The sequence below is a fragment of the Enhydra lutris genome, unplaced genomic scaffold (genome assembly GCF_002288905.1).
Source record: "Enhydra lutris kenyoni isolate GAN:26980312 unplaced genomic scaffold, ASM228890v2 scaffoldscaffold3, whole genome shotgun sequence".
Taxonomy (NCBI): Eukaryota; Metazoa; Chordata; class Mammalia; order Carnivora; family Mustelidae; genus Enhydra; species Enhydra lutris.
In genome coordinates, this window is record NW_019154087.1 from 72,935,631 (window position 1) to 72,952,054 (window position 16,424).

The 16,424-nt window shown below is 40.6% G+C and overlaps 1 protein-coding gene across 2 annotated transcripts in view; it reads left to right on the forward strand.

The window, feature by feature from the left end:
- The window catches only part of LOC111153998 (exostosin like glycosyltransferase 3), an 82,287-nt gene that overhangs the window by 51,321 nt on the left and 14,542 nt on the right, over window positions 1–16,424 (forward strand). For both annotated transcript variants that reach the window (XM_022513353.1, XM_022513360.1), the window contains one exon: window positions 1,385–4,013. In XM_022513353.1, coding sequence (XP_022369061.1) covers window positions 1,866–4,013 — 2,148 coding nt within the window. In that variant the 5' untranslated portion in view covers window positions 1,385–1,865. The remainder of the gene's footprint in view (window positions 1–1,384; window positions 4,014–16,424) is intronic.

Here is a 16,424-nt window from a genome sequence, read left to right on the forward strand (position 1 = left end):
GTACATTATCCTACCTTGTAGTAATACCCTTGCTGTTCGTTTACATCTTGTATTTCAGGTTAAAGGAGGTTCCCTCGGGGCGCCTGGGTGGCTCAGTGGGTTAAAGCCTCTGCCTTCGGCTCAGGTCATGATCTCAGGGTCCTGAGATCGAGCCCCGCATCAGGCTCTCTGCTCAGCGGAGAGCCTACTTCCCTCTCTCTCTCTCTCTGCCTGCCTCTCTGCCTACTTGTGATCTCTGTCTGTCAAATAAATAAATAAAATCTTTAAAAAATAAATAATAAATAAATAAATAAATAAAGGAGGTTCCCTCAAAGATTATTTTGCATTCTACCTTCTCCCAGCTATACTGAACATGTCTCAGACATGTCAAAAGTATGATAAATACTTTTTGGAGGAAATGAATGGAAGACATTGGGATTTTTCTTTGGCACAGAATATTAGGAGTTCAGTTCTACATATGTTAAGTTTGAGATGAAAGAAGTGAAAAGCTTTTGTAGCTGTAAAGTTGGTAAATGAACAGGAGTGGGAAGGTTGTTTCAAGATTTATTAGCTGAAAATATCCTAACATCCTCTGTCCTTTCTTGTGATAGCAACACAATATATTGTTTCTGTCTCAGTACACTTCTCTCCATTTTGGGAGATTAGGAAACTGAGGTATAAAGTTTGATAGCAAATCTGTCTCCAAAGGAGAAGAAATAACGGCCCTCATTTCTAAGTATAGTAGTCTTTCTAAAAGACCAAGTTACTTTTTATATTTTAAGAAGGAGCACATGATGTCTGCTAGCAGAAGATAAATGAGAAGGAACCTGGGAAATACATTTTGTCTCTGGATTAATGCACCTACTACTGGGTAAAGATCAAAAGAATTCTCTTCAACTCGTTTCAACTCTGAATATAAAACATTGAGCTTCTCAGAGTCTTTTTTTTTTCTAAGTAATTCAAAAAGAGACTCATCTTAGGAGTAGAACTGGCTATCAAGGCTGGATAGGGTGGTGTTTCTCCATCTAAAGATGCTACTTCAGTCTTGAATAAAAATTGTTGCAGACATCTTTGCACTCTGTTGAATGTGGTTGACCTTCATTTTATAGAGCTCTAATTCTGCTCTATATCCAGTTAAATAGGGGGAAGGGGTATGTATATCTGTGTGTATAAAATCTGAGGCTGTTTTTGGACACTTCTCCTTATCCATTTCTTATTAACCACAAGGAAAATATCCATACCGAAGGCAACCTAAACTGAACTTAAAATGTCCTATGAGACACATGCCCAATGTTCCAGCTGTTCCTTTATCTTTTAAGATAGAAGCATTTTCTAGAAACGTGAGGGAAGGTGGGGTTGTTGGACATAATCTTTTCAAGACTGACATGTTCTCTTTCTTTTGCAGGCCTGATTGTTGGCAATGACATCGATAAGAGGCTGGCATTTCTTTCTGTTCTAACCAGCTACTTTATAACTGTGAATAGTAACTATGTGTATTTGTTGGTCAGCAAAATCGAGGAACAAGAGCTATGGCAGTTGAAAAAGCCTGTCTGATTCCAGGTTATTTTTCCTGGGTTTCATCATCAGGGACCTTCTCCTTTTCATCTCATCAACAATGTGGTACCTTTTACCATTTGATAAAGAGTAAGGACATGTCCACTGGTCAGCAATCAGAACTTAAAATCTGCTGGAATAAGGTCAGAGACTATTTCAATTACAGCTGAGGAAAATGAAATTTCCATTTTATTCCGTGCCTTGTACAGGGAGCACACTAACTCTTAACAGAAAGGTGTGAGTGAAAAGAGATTGAGTTTGTTTACTAGAAACTCATGGTTATGGCGAGTGACCCAACGTGACTAGAGGGGGCAAAAGCCACACAGGAACTCATGACGGGCTATACCATGTTGCGGAATGGGGGAGTGGGGAATGGAGGTCAAACCTGTATGTTACGGTGGTCCAACCGGATCCGACTCACATGGCTCAGTTTTACGCTCTTCATTATTCTGGTTTTCTTCCCCCTCATTGCTCACTATTATCTCACCACTCTGGATGAGGCTGATGAGGCCGGCAAGCGGATTTTTGGCCCAAGGGCTGGTAACGAACTCTGCGAGGTAAAGCATGTGCTGGATCTTTGCCGGATTCGTGAGTCTGTGAGTGAGGAGCTCTTGCAGCTGGAAGCCAAGCGGCAAGAGCTGAACAGTGAAATTGCCAAGCTGAATCTGAAGATTGAAGCCTGTAAGAAGAGTATTGAGAATGCCAAGCAGGACCTGCTTCAGCTCAAGAATGTCATTAGCCAGACTGAGCACTCTTATAAAGAGCTGATGGCTCAGAATCAGCCCAAACTTTCTCTGCCTATCCGGCTGCTTCCAGAGAAGGACGATGCTGGTCTTCCTCCCCCAAAGGTCATACGAGGATGCCGGCTTCACAATTGTTTTGATTATTCTCGTTGTCCTCTCACCTCCGGTTTTCCAGTCTACGTATATGACAGTGACCAGTTTGCCTTTGGCAGCTACCTGGATCCCTTAGTCAAGCAGGCTTTTCAAGCTACAGCACGAGCCAATGTATATGTTACAGAAAATGCAGACATTGCCTGCCTTTATGTGATATTAGTGGGAGAAATACAGGAGCCAGTAGTGCTTCGGCCTGCCGAACTTGAGAAGCAGCTCTATTCCCTACCACATTGGCGGACAGATGGACACAACCATGTCATCATCAATCTGTCGCGGAAGTCAGATACACAGAACTTACTATATAATGTCAGTACAGGCCGTGCCATGGTGGCTCAGTCTACTTTCTATGCTTCCCAATACAGACCTGGCTTTGATTTGGTAGTGTCGCCACTAGTCCATGCCATGTCGGAGCCCAACTTCATGGAAATCCCACCACAGGTGCCAGTTAAACGGAAATATCTTTTCACCTTCCAGGGTGAGAAGATTGAATCACTGAGATCCAGCCTTCAGGAGGCCCGCTCCTTTGAAGAAGAAATGGAAGGTGACCCCCCAGCTGACTATGATGATCGAATCATTGCCACCTTAAAGGCTGTACAGGACAGCAGGCTAGATCAGGTCCTGGTAGAATTTACTTGCAAAAACCAGCCGAAGCCCAGTCTGCCTACCGAGTGGGCACTGTGTGGTGAGCGTGAGGACCGCTTGGAATTGCTGAAGCTTTCCACCTTCGCCCTCATTATCACTCCTGGGGACCCTCACTTGGTTATTTCGTCTGGGTGTGCAACACGGCTCTTTGAAGCCCTGGAAGTCGGCGCTGTCCCAGTTGTGCTGGGGGAGCAGGTACAGCTTCCTTACCAGGACATGCTGCAGTGGAATGAGGCCGCCCTGGTGGTACCCAAGCCACGTGTTACTGAGGTTCATTTTCTGTTACGAAGCCTCTCAGATAGTGATCTGCTGGCTATGCGGCGGCAAGGCCGCTTTCTCTGGGAGACTTACTTCTCAACCGCTGACAGTATTTTTAATACCGTGCTGGCTATGATTAGGACTCGCATACAGATCCCAGCTGCTCCCATCCGGGAAGAGGCAGCCGCTGAGATCCCCCATCGGTCAGGCAAGGCGGCTGGAACTGACCCTAACATGGCCGACAATGGGGACCTGGACCTGGGGCCAGTGGAGACGGAGCCGCCTTATGCCTCACCCAAATACCTCCGCAACTTTACATTGACTGTCACTGATTTTTACCGCAGCTGGAACTCTGCTCCAGGGCCTTTCCATCTGTTCCCCCACACACCCTTTGACCCCGTGTTGCCCTCAGAAGCCAAATTCTTGGGCTCAGGGACTGGATTTCGGCCTATTGGTGGTGGAGCTGGGGGTTCTGGCAAGGAGTTTCAGGCAGCACTTGGAGGCAATGTTCCACGAGAGCAGTTCACAGTGGTGATGTTGACCTATGAGCGGGAGGAAGTGCTTATGAACTCTCTAGAGAGACTGAATGGCCTCCCTTACTTGAACAAGGTAGTGGTGGTATGGAATTCGCCCAAGCTACCGTCGGAGGACCTTCTGTGGCCTGACATTGGCGTCCCTATCATGGTAATAGAAAAATGAGCAGTTTGTTTTACTGCATGAGATAGTGTTTCACTTGTAATCCCTTTTCCAAATATATATAATGTAAGTCTTTGTAGATACAATTTTTTTTTAAACTATACAGATTTCCTTTCCCTGTGGAATTTGTGCTTGCTTCTTTTTCAGTCCTTTCAGGCCTTGCCAGTTCCATCTTTGCTACTCACTTCCTAAATCTCCTAAGACTCTCCAAAACTGAAATCAATATTGGCCCCATGAAGATTTACAAAAGCCCTTCGGTTGCCCTGTTGATGTCTTCCATGTCATAACAAAGATGTTCATGCAGATGATGATGACACAGCTAATGCTTAGGAAGTGCACGTGACCCAGGCAGTGTAGTTTAGGATTTACAACTTACATTGTTATTATGGTTTCTTCTCTTTATATCTATGGAAGCTGAGGCTTCAAGAGGTTAACTCTTTTGCCCAAGGTCATAATCATAACAAGTCATGGACAAACTGAGCTTCAGTGTTGTCCGATTCCAGAAGCTGCAGCTTTAATCACCTTCCAGACTTTGCAAGAAGACTATTTATCAGAGTATTGTAGAGGTTTTTTTGAAGATTGGAGTTGGGGTTTGAAATATTTGGGAGTTGGAGGTCCTGGTCTCTCACAGGTTCTTTCTATTCTTTACCTTATCTGTCATGATTTGGATGCCATATTTTACAGGAAAGATAATAGCAGGTTAGGGCTTTAGTTCTGAGGACTTTGTTGTTTATCTACCTTTTGGCATAAATTTAGCAATCTAGAAGATTACCTATTTATCTTAAATGTGAGGCCTTAGAGCAAGTCATAAGCAAACAAATTGCCCCTATTTATCCTGTGGCACTTTCAGAAAAAGGTAGCAAGGACAGCAAAAGTTCCCATGGGCCCTGCATTACTAGAAGGTTGCTAAAGAAAATTAGTATAGTTTTTTGGAAGAATCCGTTTAGAAGGGGAATATTTGTGCTAGACTGGTTTTTAAAATTGTATCAGCAAGAAACTGATTCATGTGAAATATTTCCTGAGCAGCAGCATGAAGTATGAGTATGGGCAGTATGAGTTTTGGAGTAATAGAGACCTGGGATTAAGTAGTCAGTTTTGTGATCTTTGATGAGTTAACTTCTTTGACATAAGGCTTAGAGAGGAAAATAAAATAATACAAGTAAGGAATCTAGAAAGGTACCCAGTAACTGTTTGACTCCTACTTATCCCTTTATGTCCAAGAAGATGGAAGGCAGTATGGATATGCTGCCTGTGTTATGGACAACTTTAATTCACTTCACTGGTAAAGGCCTTGTCTGTCCTCTGCATAATTTCCCTTTGTGTTGTAGCTGTTACCATTTACCTTCTCCTGTACAAATCTTTGTTTTAAATTTTCTTTCTACCACTGCTAGTCTTTTTTTAAATTTTAATTGAATTTATAATCTGAGGCTCTTCAAACTATGTGGGGTTCTAAAAACTTTTGATCCCAGAATTTATCTTGTATATTAAGAAAAGTGTTGTGAATGGGAAAATTTCTTTATAGATTTCTTTCTGAATAAATTTCACTTTTTTCTTTCTCCGTTACAACTTTTTAAGTGTCACTGAAATTTGAAAAAAGAAAGCATTTGTTCCTTGAAAGGTGGATGCTGCTCAAATACAATAATAAAGCAGCTTTTGTTTGCCATTTTTCCTGAGTTTTCTTTGAATTTGGTATGGATGTAGAGAAGCCGACACCACCTTGTTAACAGTGACTGAAATTTGTTAGAGAACTTACCAGAACTAATCCTTTCTTTTAACTCTGGTGGGAAATAAGTAGTCCTCTTTGATTACTGGGTAGCTCATTGCAATAATACAATGCCTAGTTGGAAAATGCCAGAAACTTTCTAAATAGGAGGCCATTCTGAATAGCTTACTCATATTAGCGGTACCAGTGTTTTTTAGTTCTTCTGAAAAAGAGGAAACAGTTTCAAGCTGGAGAAAACACTGTATTCTCTAAATATTTTGACTCCCATTTTCTATTTAAGAGAGGCAGGTTTTTTGGGGGGGGGGGTGGCAGTGGTTGAATTGCTGGCCTCTTGGGCATGGAGCCAACATTACCAGGTATCGAGACTAGGAGGGACTGGCAGCTCTCTCCCCTCTGGAGAAATGGCACTATAATGAGATGTTGTGGAGTAGTTTTGCTATCTGGGATGCAGATGTACCTTATCCATTATGTTATAATTAACAGGTACTTATAAAATTAGCAGTAGGGTGATTCCCAGGCAATCTCTCAGATTCCAGTCCTTCAGAGAAAATGATTTGAAATCATTTTTTAATCAACCCAGGAACCCCACATACCATTTCGGAAAACGATGGACAATTTGTGCTTCTCTTGTGCTCAGGTTCTTATCTAAGCATTAGGCATAAATGCTAACTATCTGTGGGCTATGAAATCTATTGAGCCCTAGGTTTTTGGTAGAGAGGGATTGTCTTAGGGGTGCCTACTGGTATTTGTATATTAAAATTCCTCATTCTTGTGTATTATTTAGATAACAAGGGAAACTGAATTAGATATGGCTTAGAGTATATGTGACCTTTATTGCTACCATCCTTGGATACTCTTGCCCCAGTTGCTTTAATTCTCATCAGTTCAAATAGGATAGGGCCTGGGCAAGCTGATTGGACTCCACCCAGAGAGATGGGAGAAGTGCCATTAGTTGAAGTAGCTGTCAGAATGGTGTGGGGCTGCTGAACAGATGTGGTGATGGTAGGTGACCGCTTTGTCTCTTGCCTGTTTTGTAAACAGTTGAATCAGGTTCCTTAGCTCTGGGAGCATAACAACAAAGACTATCTAATGGAAGTCAAATGGAGAGTAGTATGCCAAGGGATTTGAAAGCTGGTCCTTCCAAAAACTCCTTACTGGGTCGGGTACGACCACTTTCATTGCATCTTAAGGCTGTTTCACTGTTTTCAGGTCTCCCTTGTTTCTGATGGTATGTCAGTGGTTTCCAAATTTTTGTTTCCCCATATGGAATATATTCTTTTCTCTGGGTGCTTTCAAGACTTTTTTTTTTACATTTTTTTTTTCAGTGGTTTGAGTATGATATGCCTTGGCATGGTTTTCTTTGATTTGTGTTCTGACTGGGATTCACTAAGCTGCTTAAATCTGTCAAATTTTTTTTTCAGCATATACTGGGAAATTTTTACTTCATTATTTATTCAGATGTTTTTTTCTTTTCCATTCTTTCCTCACCTTTGGGGGCTCCATTATATGTATATTAGACATTTTGATTGTATCCCACAGTTCTCAGTGTCTGTTCATTTTTTTTAAATTTTTTTTTTCCTATTCTGCAGTTTTGATCATTTCTCTTGATTGATAAGTTCACAGACTTTTGCGTCATCTCTACAGTTAAGCTCGTCCAATTTTAAATTGCAAATATTATATTTTTCAATTCCAGACTATCCATGTTTTTAAAATAATAGTTTCTGTTTCTCTGCTGAGATCTCCTCTTTTTTCCATTCTGAGTATGCTTTTTACTTCATTGAACATAATTATAATAACTACTTCAACATCTTTGTCTCCCGATTCCAACATATAGGTCACTTGGTGGATTTGACTGAATTGCTTTTTTCTTGAGAGTCATGTTTTTCTGGTTCTTGGTACATCACATAGTTTTGTACAGTGTGAATGTTATACTGTGAAGACTGTGGGTTTTGTTTTATTTCTCTGAAAAGTATTGATGTTTTAGTTTTTGCAAACAATTTCTTCAGTTGAACTTAGACTGCAAGTTCTTTCTCTTGAGCGGCAGCTCAAATGTGAGTTTGATCCTTTTATCTTTTGTTGGTCTGCTTACAGATAGCACCAGGCATGCACATGTGGCTTAGAGGGGGCCAGAGACTGGGTAGTTTATACATAGAACTTGGAGCTCCCTCTATCTGGCTCTCTCTTTTCTGGAATCTCCTTTCTGTCTGAGGGCTGTTTTTGACTCCCACTCTTCCCTCTTGTTCTTCAGGCCAGAAAAGACTTGGATGTTGTATGTGAGTTTAGCTGTTCTATATGCTGCTGACTCTGGCCTACTGTCAGGATAAAAGCAATGGTGATTCTACTCATGTTGGTAATTCCTTCCTAAATTTCAGCTCCTCTCTGGAATTTGCCACCTTCTGTTCACTGTCCAGTACCTTCAGGTAATTGCTTTCTTGGTATTTTTGTCCAGAGTTTATAGTTACCATCTGCAGGAGGTTTGGGTCTGTTAGGAGCTTCTTCAGCCATCCTGAAAACAGAAACCTCCAAGTAATCCTTTTGATACATAGCCCACGCCAAATTTTGGTTTGAGTTATTACTTCATTCTGATTAGTTAACACATCTTCCTCACTCTGCTTTGTATTCTGGATAATAGTAATAAATAGGGTGGCCTTGTTTGGAGCTTTCTGTGGAAATAAGAACATCAAAATCTGTCCTTTTTGAGTTTGAAAACTTGGGTTGTTATGAAGGAGGACATGTTTCAGTAATTAATGGTGTGGTCTTGCTCGCTCAAAACCCCACTCATCTTCACACTGCATACTTACTCATTTCTCAGACAGTCTTGTGGGCAGCCAGTTCCCCAATTCTTAGTTTTTAATTCTCTTCTCCATTGAAGTGTACAGTTTACATAATGTGCCTGGGAAGGCCTCCTTGAAGAGGTGACATGTGAGCAGAAGCCTGAGTGAAGTGAGGGAATGGGCTATGTAAATTCTGGAGGAATATATAGAGAATAGCAAATGCGAGGAGCTTGTCATGTTCGAGACATGGCAAGAATGCCCTGTGTTAATCTGAGGTGGAGTGAGCAAGGGGAGCATTTGAAAGCAGGTTAGAGAGAGTAGAAGTCAGCACATGTAGGACCATGTAGGTCATGGTAGGGATTGGAGATTTTTTTTTTTTTTAAAGATTTTATTTATTTGACAGAGAGAGATCACAAGTAGAGAGAGAGAGAGAGGGGAGGAAGCAGGCTCCCTGCCTAGCAGAGAGCCTGATGCGGGACTCGATCCCAGGACCCTGAGATCATGACCTGAGCTGAAGGCAGAGGCTTCACCCACTGAGCCACCCAGGCAGCCTGGGATTGGAGATTTTATTCTAGGTATGTTAGGATGCCATTGGAGGGTTTTGAGTGAGGAGTAATATGATGTGTGTTGGACTATGGAGAAAAGAGCAGAATAAACAGTTCAAAGGCTATTTATTATTGCAGGAGCCTAGGTGAGGGGTATGGGCAGCTTGGACCAGGGCAGTGGTGGTGGAGAGGGTGACTTAAGCATATCACACCTCCCTTGTAGACTTCAAGGTTTCTGTGGAAGTGGTAAGGCCAAAATGCACTCATTGTTCCAAATGGCAGCTATATATAGAGATAGGAGAGTATTTTTCGCTGCCTTTTCCCCTCCTTCTCAGCCCTTGATATTAGAATTGGAAAAGGAGAATTCTGTTTTGGGAACCTGATGTCATGCCAAGGTGGTTATTGCCCTGTCAGTCATCATGCCAGTAGTCAACTAAGGGAAGAAGAAGGAAGACTAGAAGAGTCATTAATATTCAGGCCTGGGTCTCTGCCAGTCAGGCTGTTAAAGGCTTTGCTTCTGGCTAGACCTCAGGCAACAGTACAGGTAATTCCAAAGGCTATTCCTTAGAAAGTTGATACACTTTATTTTTATCTGTGCCCACTCACCTTTTAAAAATATTACTTGAGTATATCAGATGATAATTTCCTAAAATTGTGATTTTGAAACACAACTAATAGGAAGAACCCTGCCCAGCTTTTCTAGGTAAAAGATTATACAAAGTCTGGTAGACTTCATTAGGTGTTGGTGTATCTGGTTTTTTTGGGGGGGGTGGACATCATTTTACTTAACTTGGTAATTATAGCTGTGGCTCTTTTTTTTTTTTCTGTTTGAGAAGGGGCTGCATGGCTGCGAAGGAGAATTGTGTAAGACAAAGCTACCAGAAATCAGAAATTGATAGCAAGAATCATAAATGTATAACATAAAGGAATTGCGGAAAAGTCATGTTGCATAAATGATTTCCTAATTTCTACAAATCAGTTCTTTAGGTAGAATCTTCCCCTCTTAGTCTATATGTACTCTTTTTATTAATTCAAAGTAAGGAATCTAAGACTGAGAATTTTATTTAGGTCACTCAACTAATTAATATTGAAATTAGAACTTAGGACTTCTGAACCATGGTCAATGCATATTTTTACCAAATTTGAATTTTTTGAAAAGGCACAGTATGTGTATGTATGTGTGTGTGTGTGTGTATGTATGTATGTATATAAAATGTTCACAAAATAAAACAGGAAGAGATTGTGTTAATCTTGTGTAATAATAAGTGCTAACAAGTTTTGAGCATTTTCTGTGTCCTGGTTCAGCACTGTGTTGTGAAGACCACTGTGTTGTGGTCTTGCTATGCATTCTCTGATTTGATAGCAGACCTCCAACCTATGCTGCCCACAGTTCTTTACCTACAGTTTCATAGGGAGCATGTGTAACTTCTCTTATATGAGTTAAAACAGACTTATAACCTAAAACATATAATTTTTTAATACTGCAATTGACCCCAATTTAAAGTAAGTTGTAAATAGAAAACCAGTTCAGTGTGTTACCTTCTTATTCTTTTTTCTTCCTTCTGTGCACTTCCTAACTTTTTGTCCCCACCACTTGGTGTTTATTGAATGAATTCCTTGAAAAACTAATGTATCTTAATACTCCTTGGCCTTTATCTGTTGATCACCATCCCCTCAAGCTGTTTCACGTGAGTCCTCACAGGTAGGTAAACGTGACCATGTGCTTCCTTTTGGACCTCATTTTCTTGATTCCTGAGCTCTGTGATGGGTTACTTTTTTAAGTTGGAGGAAAGGGAAAGATGGAGGACAAAAGTTAGATGCTGTTTACTTAACTGTCTATACGATGCCTTGACATAAGGTTCATTTTCAGAAATGTATTCATTACAGAAGTGCATTAAACATGTGTATGTATTGAGGCTGAAAATTGCTAGCTTTGGCTGAACAAAATTTGATCTTAAAGAGAAAAAGGGGCACCCCAGTGACTCAATTGCTTGTGTCCCAACTCTTGATTTCTGCTCAGGTCATGATCTCAGGGTTGTGAGATGGAGCCGCACCACTGGCCTCTACGCTGGGCATGCAGCTTCCTTAGGAGTCTCTCTCTCCCCCTCTATAAAAAAAAAAAGAGAAAAGGAGAGAAAGGATAATGTTATAAGGGTATTTAAATTGCTGAGTTTAGTAGGTGGCATTATGTATTTGCATGATCACTTTATATTTTCCACCTACATTTTCTTTTCTCTCTGTTTCTTTCCAAGATTTATTTATTTGAGAATGGGTGAGCGCACATGCATGTATATGTACGTGTGAGCCAGGGGAGGGGCATAGGGAGAGGGAGAGAGTGAGTCTCAAGCAGACTCCCTGCTCAACATGGAGCCTGACACAGGACTCCCATCTTGTGACCTTGAGATTATCACCTGCATTGAGATCAAGAGCGCCCACTTAACCTGAGTGGCGCTACCCACTACTCAGTTAGTGGTAGCTAACTGAGCTACCCAGGAGCCCCTCCACATACGTTTTCTAATTTTGTTACTTCTTAGGTATGTTTTACCTTTTTGTGCTCTCTGTTCTTGGTCTGCTTTATGACTTGTGTTAATTCACATAATCTCTTCAAGCCCTATTTTTCTTGCTTACCAACTTCAAAGACCTACCTATGGCTGGTCATGAGCTGCTTTTATAAAAGATTCCATATTTAAGTATTTATTCTATTTGAATCCAAATTTGTCCTGCTACATTTAAGCAACTATCACTTAATAATTGTTGACATGTGCTGTTGTTCCTTGTTAACAGCAGTAACTACTTATATTTCCACCCCTTACATATTAAGAGATATTTGCTATTAATTGGACATCACATTTATTATGATAACTAATTAAGTATTTATGATATAAATTGATACTTTCCTACTTCATGTGGGTTTGCTGATTCTGTCTGGATTTAGAAGCCAAATGCCTAGTTAGCATACTAGAAGAAAGGATCCTTTAGAATAGTAGCTCTTTATCATTCATAAATTCCCGAATTCCTCAAGAACCAATTTGAACGTTACCTGAGGTTACTAAAATTGTTTTTGATCATACATACACTTGCATACATTTGCATATGGTAGGGCTCCAGGCTATGATTGCTGTAATGTTCCATTGTGACAGAAAGAGAGTTGCAGTGAAAGTCAAGGCTTTTATGAATGATGGTAAACAGGAGAACTAGTGAAGCATCCCCAGGAAGCACTGTATGTGAAGCAAGAAAAATGAATGTTACTGAGCATTGCTCTTGACTTGATAGTTGTAGGTTGATGGATTGTTTTGCTGTGGAAAACTAGGTTAAATACAAGGAGGTTTCAGTATATAGAATGTTAAAGTTTTGATATATAAATTTATCGTCTTTATTCCGTATTCTGAAAATAGAATGGACAGGCTAAATTAGGTCTTATTTCCGAGTCAATTGTTCATTCATTTATAAAATGTTTGTTGAACACTTACTGGATTCCAGGGACCATAGTCTATACATTCTGGTCAGTGTTGTAACCAGTAATTCACTCAGTAACGTGAAGGTCAGTATTCATGTTCACAGGTTACTAACGTATAATCATAAGGCATGAAAAAAATAGCCAATTGGGGAAGAAGGAGTTTTTTAATTTGAAAAACAAAACAAAGAATGTCACAAAAATGAGAATATTTTGTAAACACGACTTACTACTCTGGATGACTCATTTCTTTCATGTATGATCTGTCATTTCTCAGACTCTTAGAGGCCAAGCTCATCTGCAGGTCTGCATTACAAATATTTAATAAGTTTTTTTGTCCTTATGATTTTGGTGCCAGAAGGGATAATGGTTGGTTTGCTGATTACAGCCATTAAGCGCTGTAGCTTGGAGGCAGAACTGTTAGAAGAAAGCTTTTACTCTTTTCCCCTCCTTAATTTTAGTTAGTATGTGCAGTGTTTACAAGTGCAGAAATCTTTTTGGTTAGGAGGAAAAGGTGATTGTTCTTAAATAACAAACTACATTTATTCTTTGCAGTTTGGTGTACTGTCTTCTGATCGTTGACTCTAAGTCAGGGTGTCTCAGCAGTAGACCTAATGGTATTAGGGTTGGATAAGTCTTTGTTGTGGGGCTTGTCTGGTGCTTTGTACGATTTACCAACACCCCTGGCCTCTGCTCACTAGACACGAGTAGCTTACCCCCTTCCCCCGCCAGTTGTGACAACCACAAATGTCCAAAGACATTGTTTTAAATGTTTCATGGTGGACAAAATCACTCAGAATTGAGAATCCCTGCTATAAATTCTGAAAGCAGACTTATTGACCACAGTCGTTTGTGAGCTAACCAGAAATTAGCTGCTGCAACTCATGATGTTGTGTTTCTATGAATCCTTAAATTTTTTCTTTTATTCTGATGACTATTGCATCAGTTCCCTAATCCTGAAAATCTTGCTGCCATTCAGCCCATTGGAGTTGTGCCAGGATGAGCAGAAGTAGTATGTGTACTCTATTTCTGGAATCCATAGTAGTAGTTTTTTTTTTTTTTTTTTTAAGATTTTATTTATTTGAGAGAGAGAGAGAGCACTCATCAGTGGAGGCAGAGGGAGAAGGGGAAGCAGAAGCAGGCTCCCCCTGTTTAGGGAGCCCGATGTGGGGCTTGATCCCAGGACCCAAGTATCATGACCTGAGCCGAAGGCAGATGCTTAACAGACTGAGCCACCCAGGCGCCCCCATAGTAATTGTTCTTAATGGACTTGCCTCTTAATGGACTTTAATAAACTTGATAAAACCGTTGATGTGAAATCTAGGCTAAAACACATTTGGTATTAGATCTTCAATTCCAAGTCTTCCAGTGAACAAGTAGGTCCTCTTGATTTGATTTACTTTGTAAATTGGATAAAAATTTTGGATATGATCTAGGCATCAGATCACGACTATTTTAGTTTTTGTTGTTGCTTTCTGTTTTTAGAGTGAATTAGGTTGTTTATAAGATTGTCAAGTTTGGCTGATAAGCAAGTTCCATTTCTGCACACAACATGGTGCTGTATCCATTTAGCAGAGAGGCTGCTTCCTTACCTTCACACAACAAGTAAGTAGTGGAGTTGGAATTTGAACTTCGGCTTTTCTGATTGACTCCAAAGCCGCCTTTTTCCTCTACGGGCCCTCTCAAAATAGGAATCACCTGGGGATTTTGCAGGTTCTGACTTGGTAGGTTTGGGGTAGGCCTGCATTTCTAAGAGAGTCCTCAGGAGGACAGCGAGGCCCCTGTTGCTGATCTTTGGGTCCACTCTGAGTACTAAAGCTCTGTGCTATGTTCCTGGATTACTAATTTTGCTATAGATAATCCTCCTGGTGTCTGACCTGCAAAACTGATAATCTACAGTTGAATAGTCAAGAAATGGATTTTTCAATTATTTCTTCTTCATTTTAAACTATGTGCATTGTTGCTGGAGTTGGGGGGGGCAGCTTTGTTCCCCTGAACTGGCAGAATTGCGGTTCTATATTAACTGAATGCTACGCATGCTCAGAAAGTAAAGTGAAGGACCAGGGGTAGTTTGTTGGATGTGATTGAGCAGACAGATGCCATAGCCCATTGATTGTAAGGTGGACATTATTAACATTTAACATCTCTGAAATTGGGTGCATTGTAGGATAGATGGCATTTTATGGTTGCTAAGGTTGGGGTTTGGCTTCTACTACTTCTGGCCACTTTCCTGCTCCTTGGGGATGGAGCCTGGCAGCTTCTATGGTGAGTACTTGTCCTCTCCCCCTCCTTGATTCCCCCCCCGACCCAGAGCCCAGGGCTTTGTTCTCTAACTGCTGAATCTGAGTTTGGGAGACGAGGGATTTTTACACTGGTCAAACATGCTTCAGGGCAGGGTGGAATCTGTGTCTATCGCTTGGCTCTGACCTCTGTTTTCTGTAGTAGCAAATCTGTTACAGATCCTCTCTTGTCTTGACTTGGGAGAAGCTCCTCTGGGGGTGAGGCAAAGTCTTAAAAAGCTCTTTAATAGAGTAAACATTCTAAGTGATAAAACTATTTCCCATGCTTTCTTATTTGGCAGCATTTTTCTTCCTCGATGGTACACAGTTAATAATGCATTTTCCATAGGGCTTTGATTTGATGAGAGTTCTTAATTTAATAGGAGTTTAGCAGAAAAAGACTGCTTTGGAGTTAGAAGGCACAAGTTAGCGTCTGGCTCTGCTATTTGTCGTTTGTGTACAGGATGAGAATTGGACCATATGATCTCCAAGGCCCTTTGAGCTCTGAACTAATTGGATTCTGGGTGTCTTAGAATGACTTAATTGAAGTATGCGGACTGTGCTCTAAGAACATAGAAGTGATTAATTTTGAAAAGGGAGGAAGTGACAGGAGGTGTGAGAGCTCAGTCTCTAGGGAGAGAATAATTTCGGTCGAAGAATAGGAGTAAAAGTATTTTAAACTGAAGAGACCATATTTGTGAGGTCATAGGAGGACCTTTGAAACCATTCATAGACTTCTAGACCCTGCATATAATTCCATTGATCAAGCTAGGTAGAGCTTATTCTCAGTTTAAGCTTCTGTTGTAAGTAAGGCGACTCAGGACACCTGGGTGGCTCTGTCCTTAGGCGTCTGCCTTGGGCTCAGGTCGTGCATGGTCCCAGGGTCCTGGGAATGAGGCCTACATCAGGCTCCCTGCTTGGCAGGAAGTCTGCTTCTCCCTCTCCCATTCCCCCTGCTTGTGTTCCCTCTCTAGCTGAGTCTCTCTCTGTCAAATAAATAAATAAATAAAATCTTAACAACAAAAAAAAAAAGGTGAATCTTCCAGTCTTTCTAAAAAGATGATTCCTCAGGAAGTTCTTGGTTTCTGTCTTTTTGAAATAAAATGATAGTTCCTCATCAGTTGGATTAATTAGATATAGATACCATAAAAATAAAATGAGCTATTAAAGTGCTGAGTATGGTCATCCTCATTTGAGTATTGGGCAAGGTGATTAGTAAAACTACTGCCCACATTGTAATAAACTATGCTCATCTAAGGTAACGTCTAAGTTAAAAATAGTTTTTTTTTTTAATAATGTAGTTCTGTTTGGGCACTAATCTTTGTTTTATGAAGAAAATACTGCTTTGCATATATGGGTCACTTTGGGTAGAGATTCTCTGAATAGGGATTTGCTGCGGACACAGCTGTTAACTTTTCTGAATTAGGTACCCCCTGAAAGAAAGTTTTTTATGTGTAATCAGTGCCACAGGTGGAAATTGCAAGTTGCAAAGGGTTAGGTAATTAACCTCTACTGGGTGGGCTCTCCTTTTTTTTTTTTTTTTTCCTAAAATACCAGATAAAAGACCTTAAAATTAGGCATCAGAAATGACACAGACTGAGGTGATTTCTGAATTGGGTTTTTA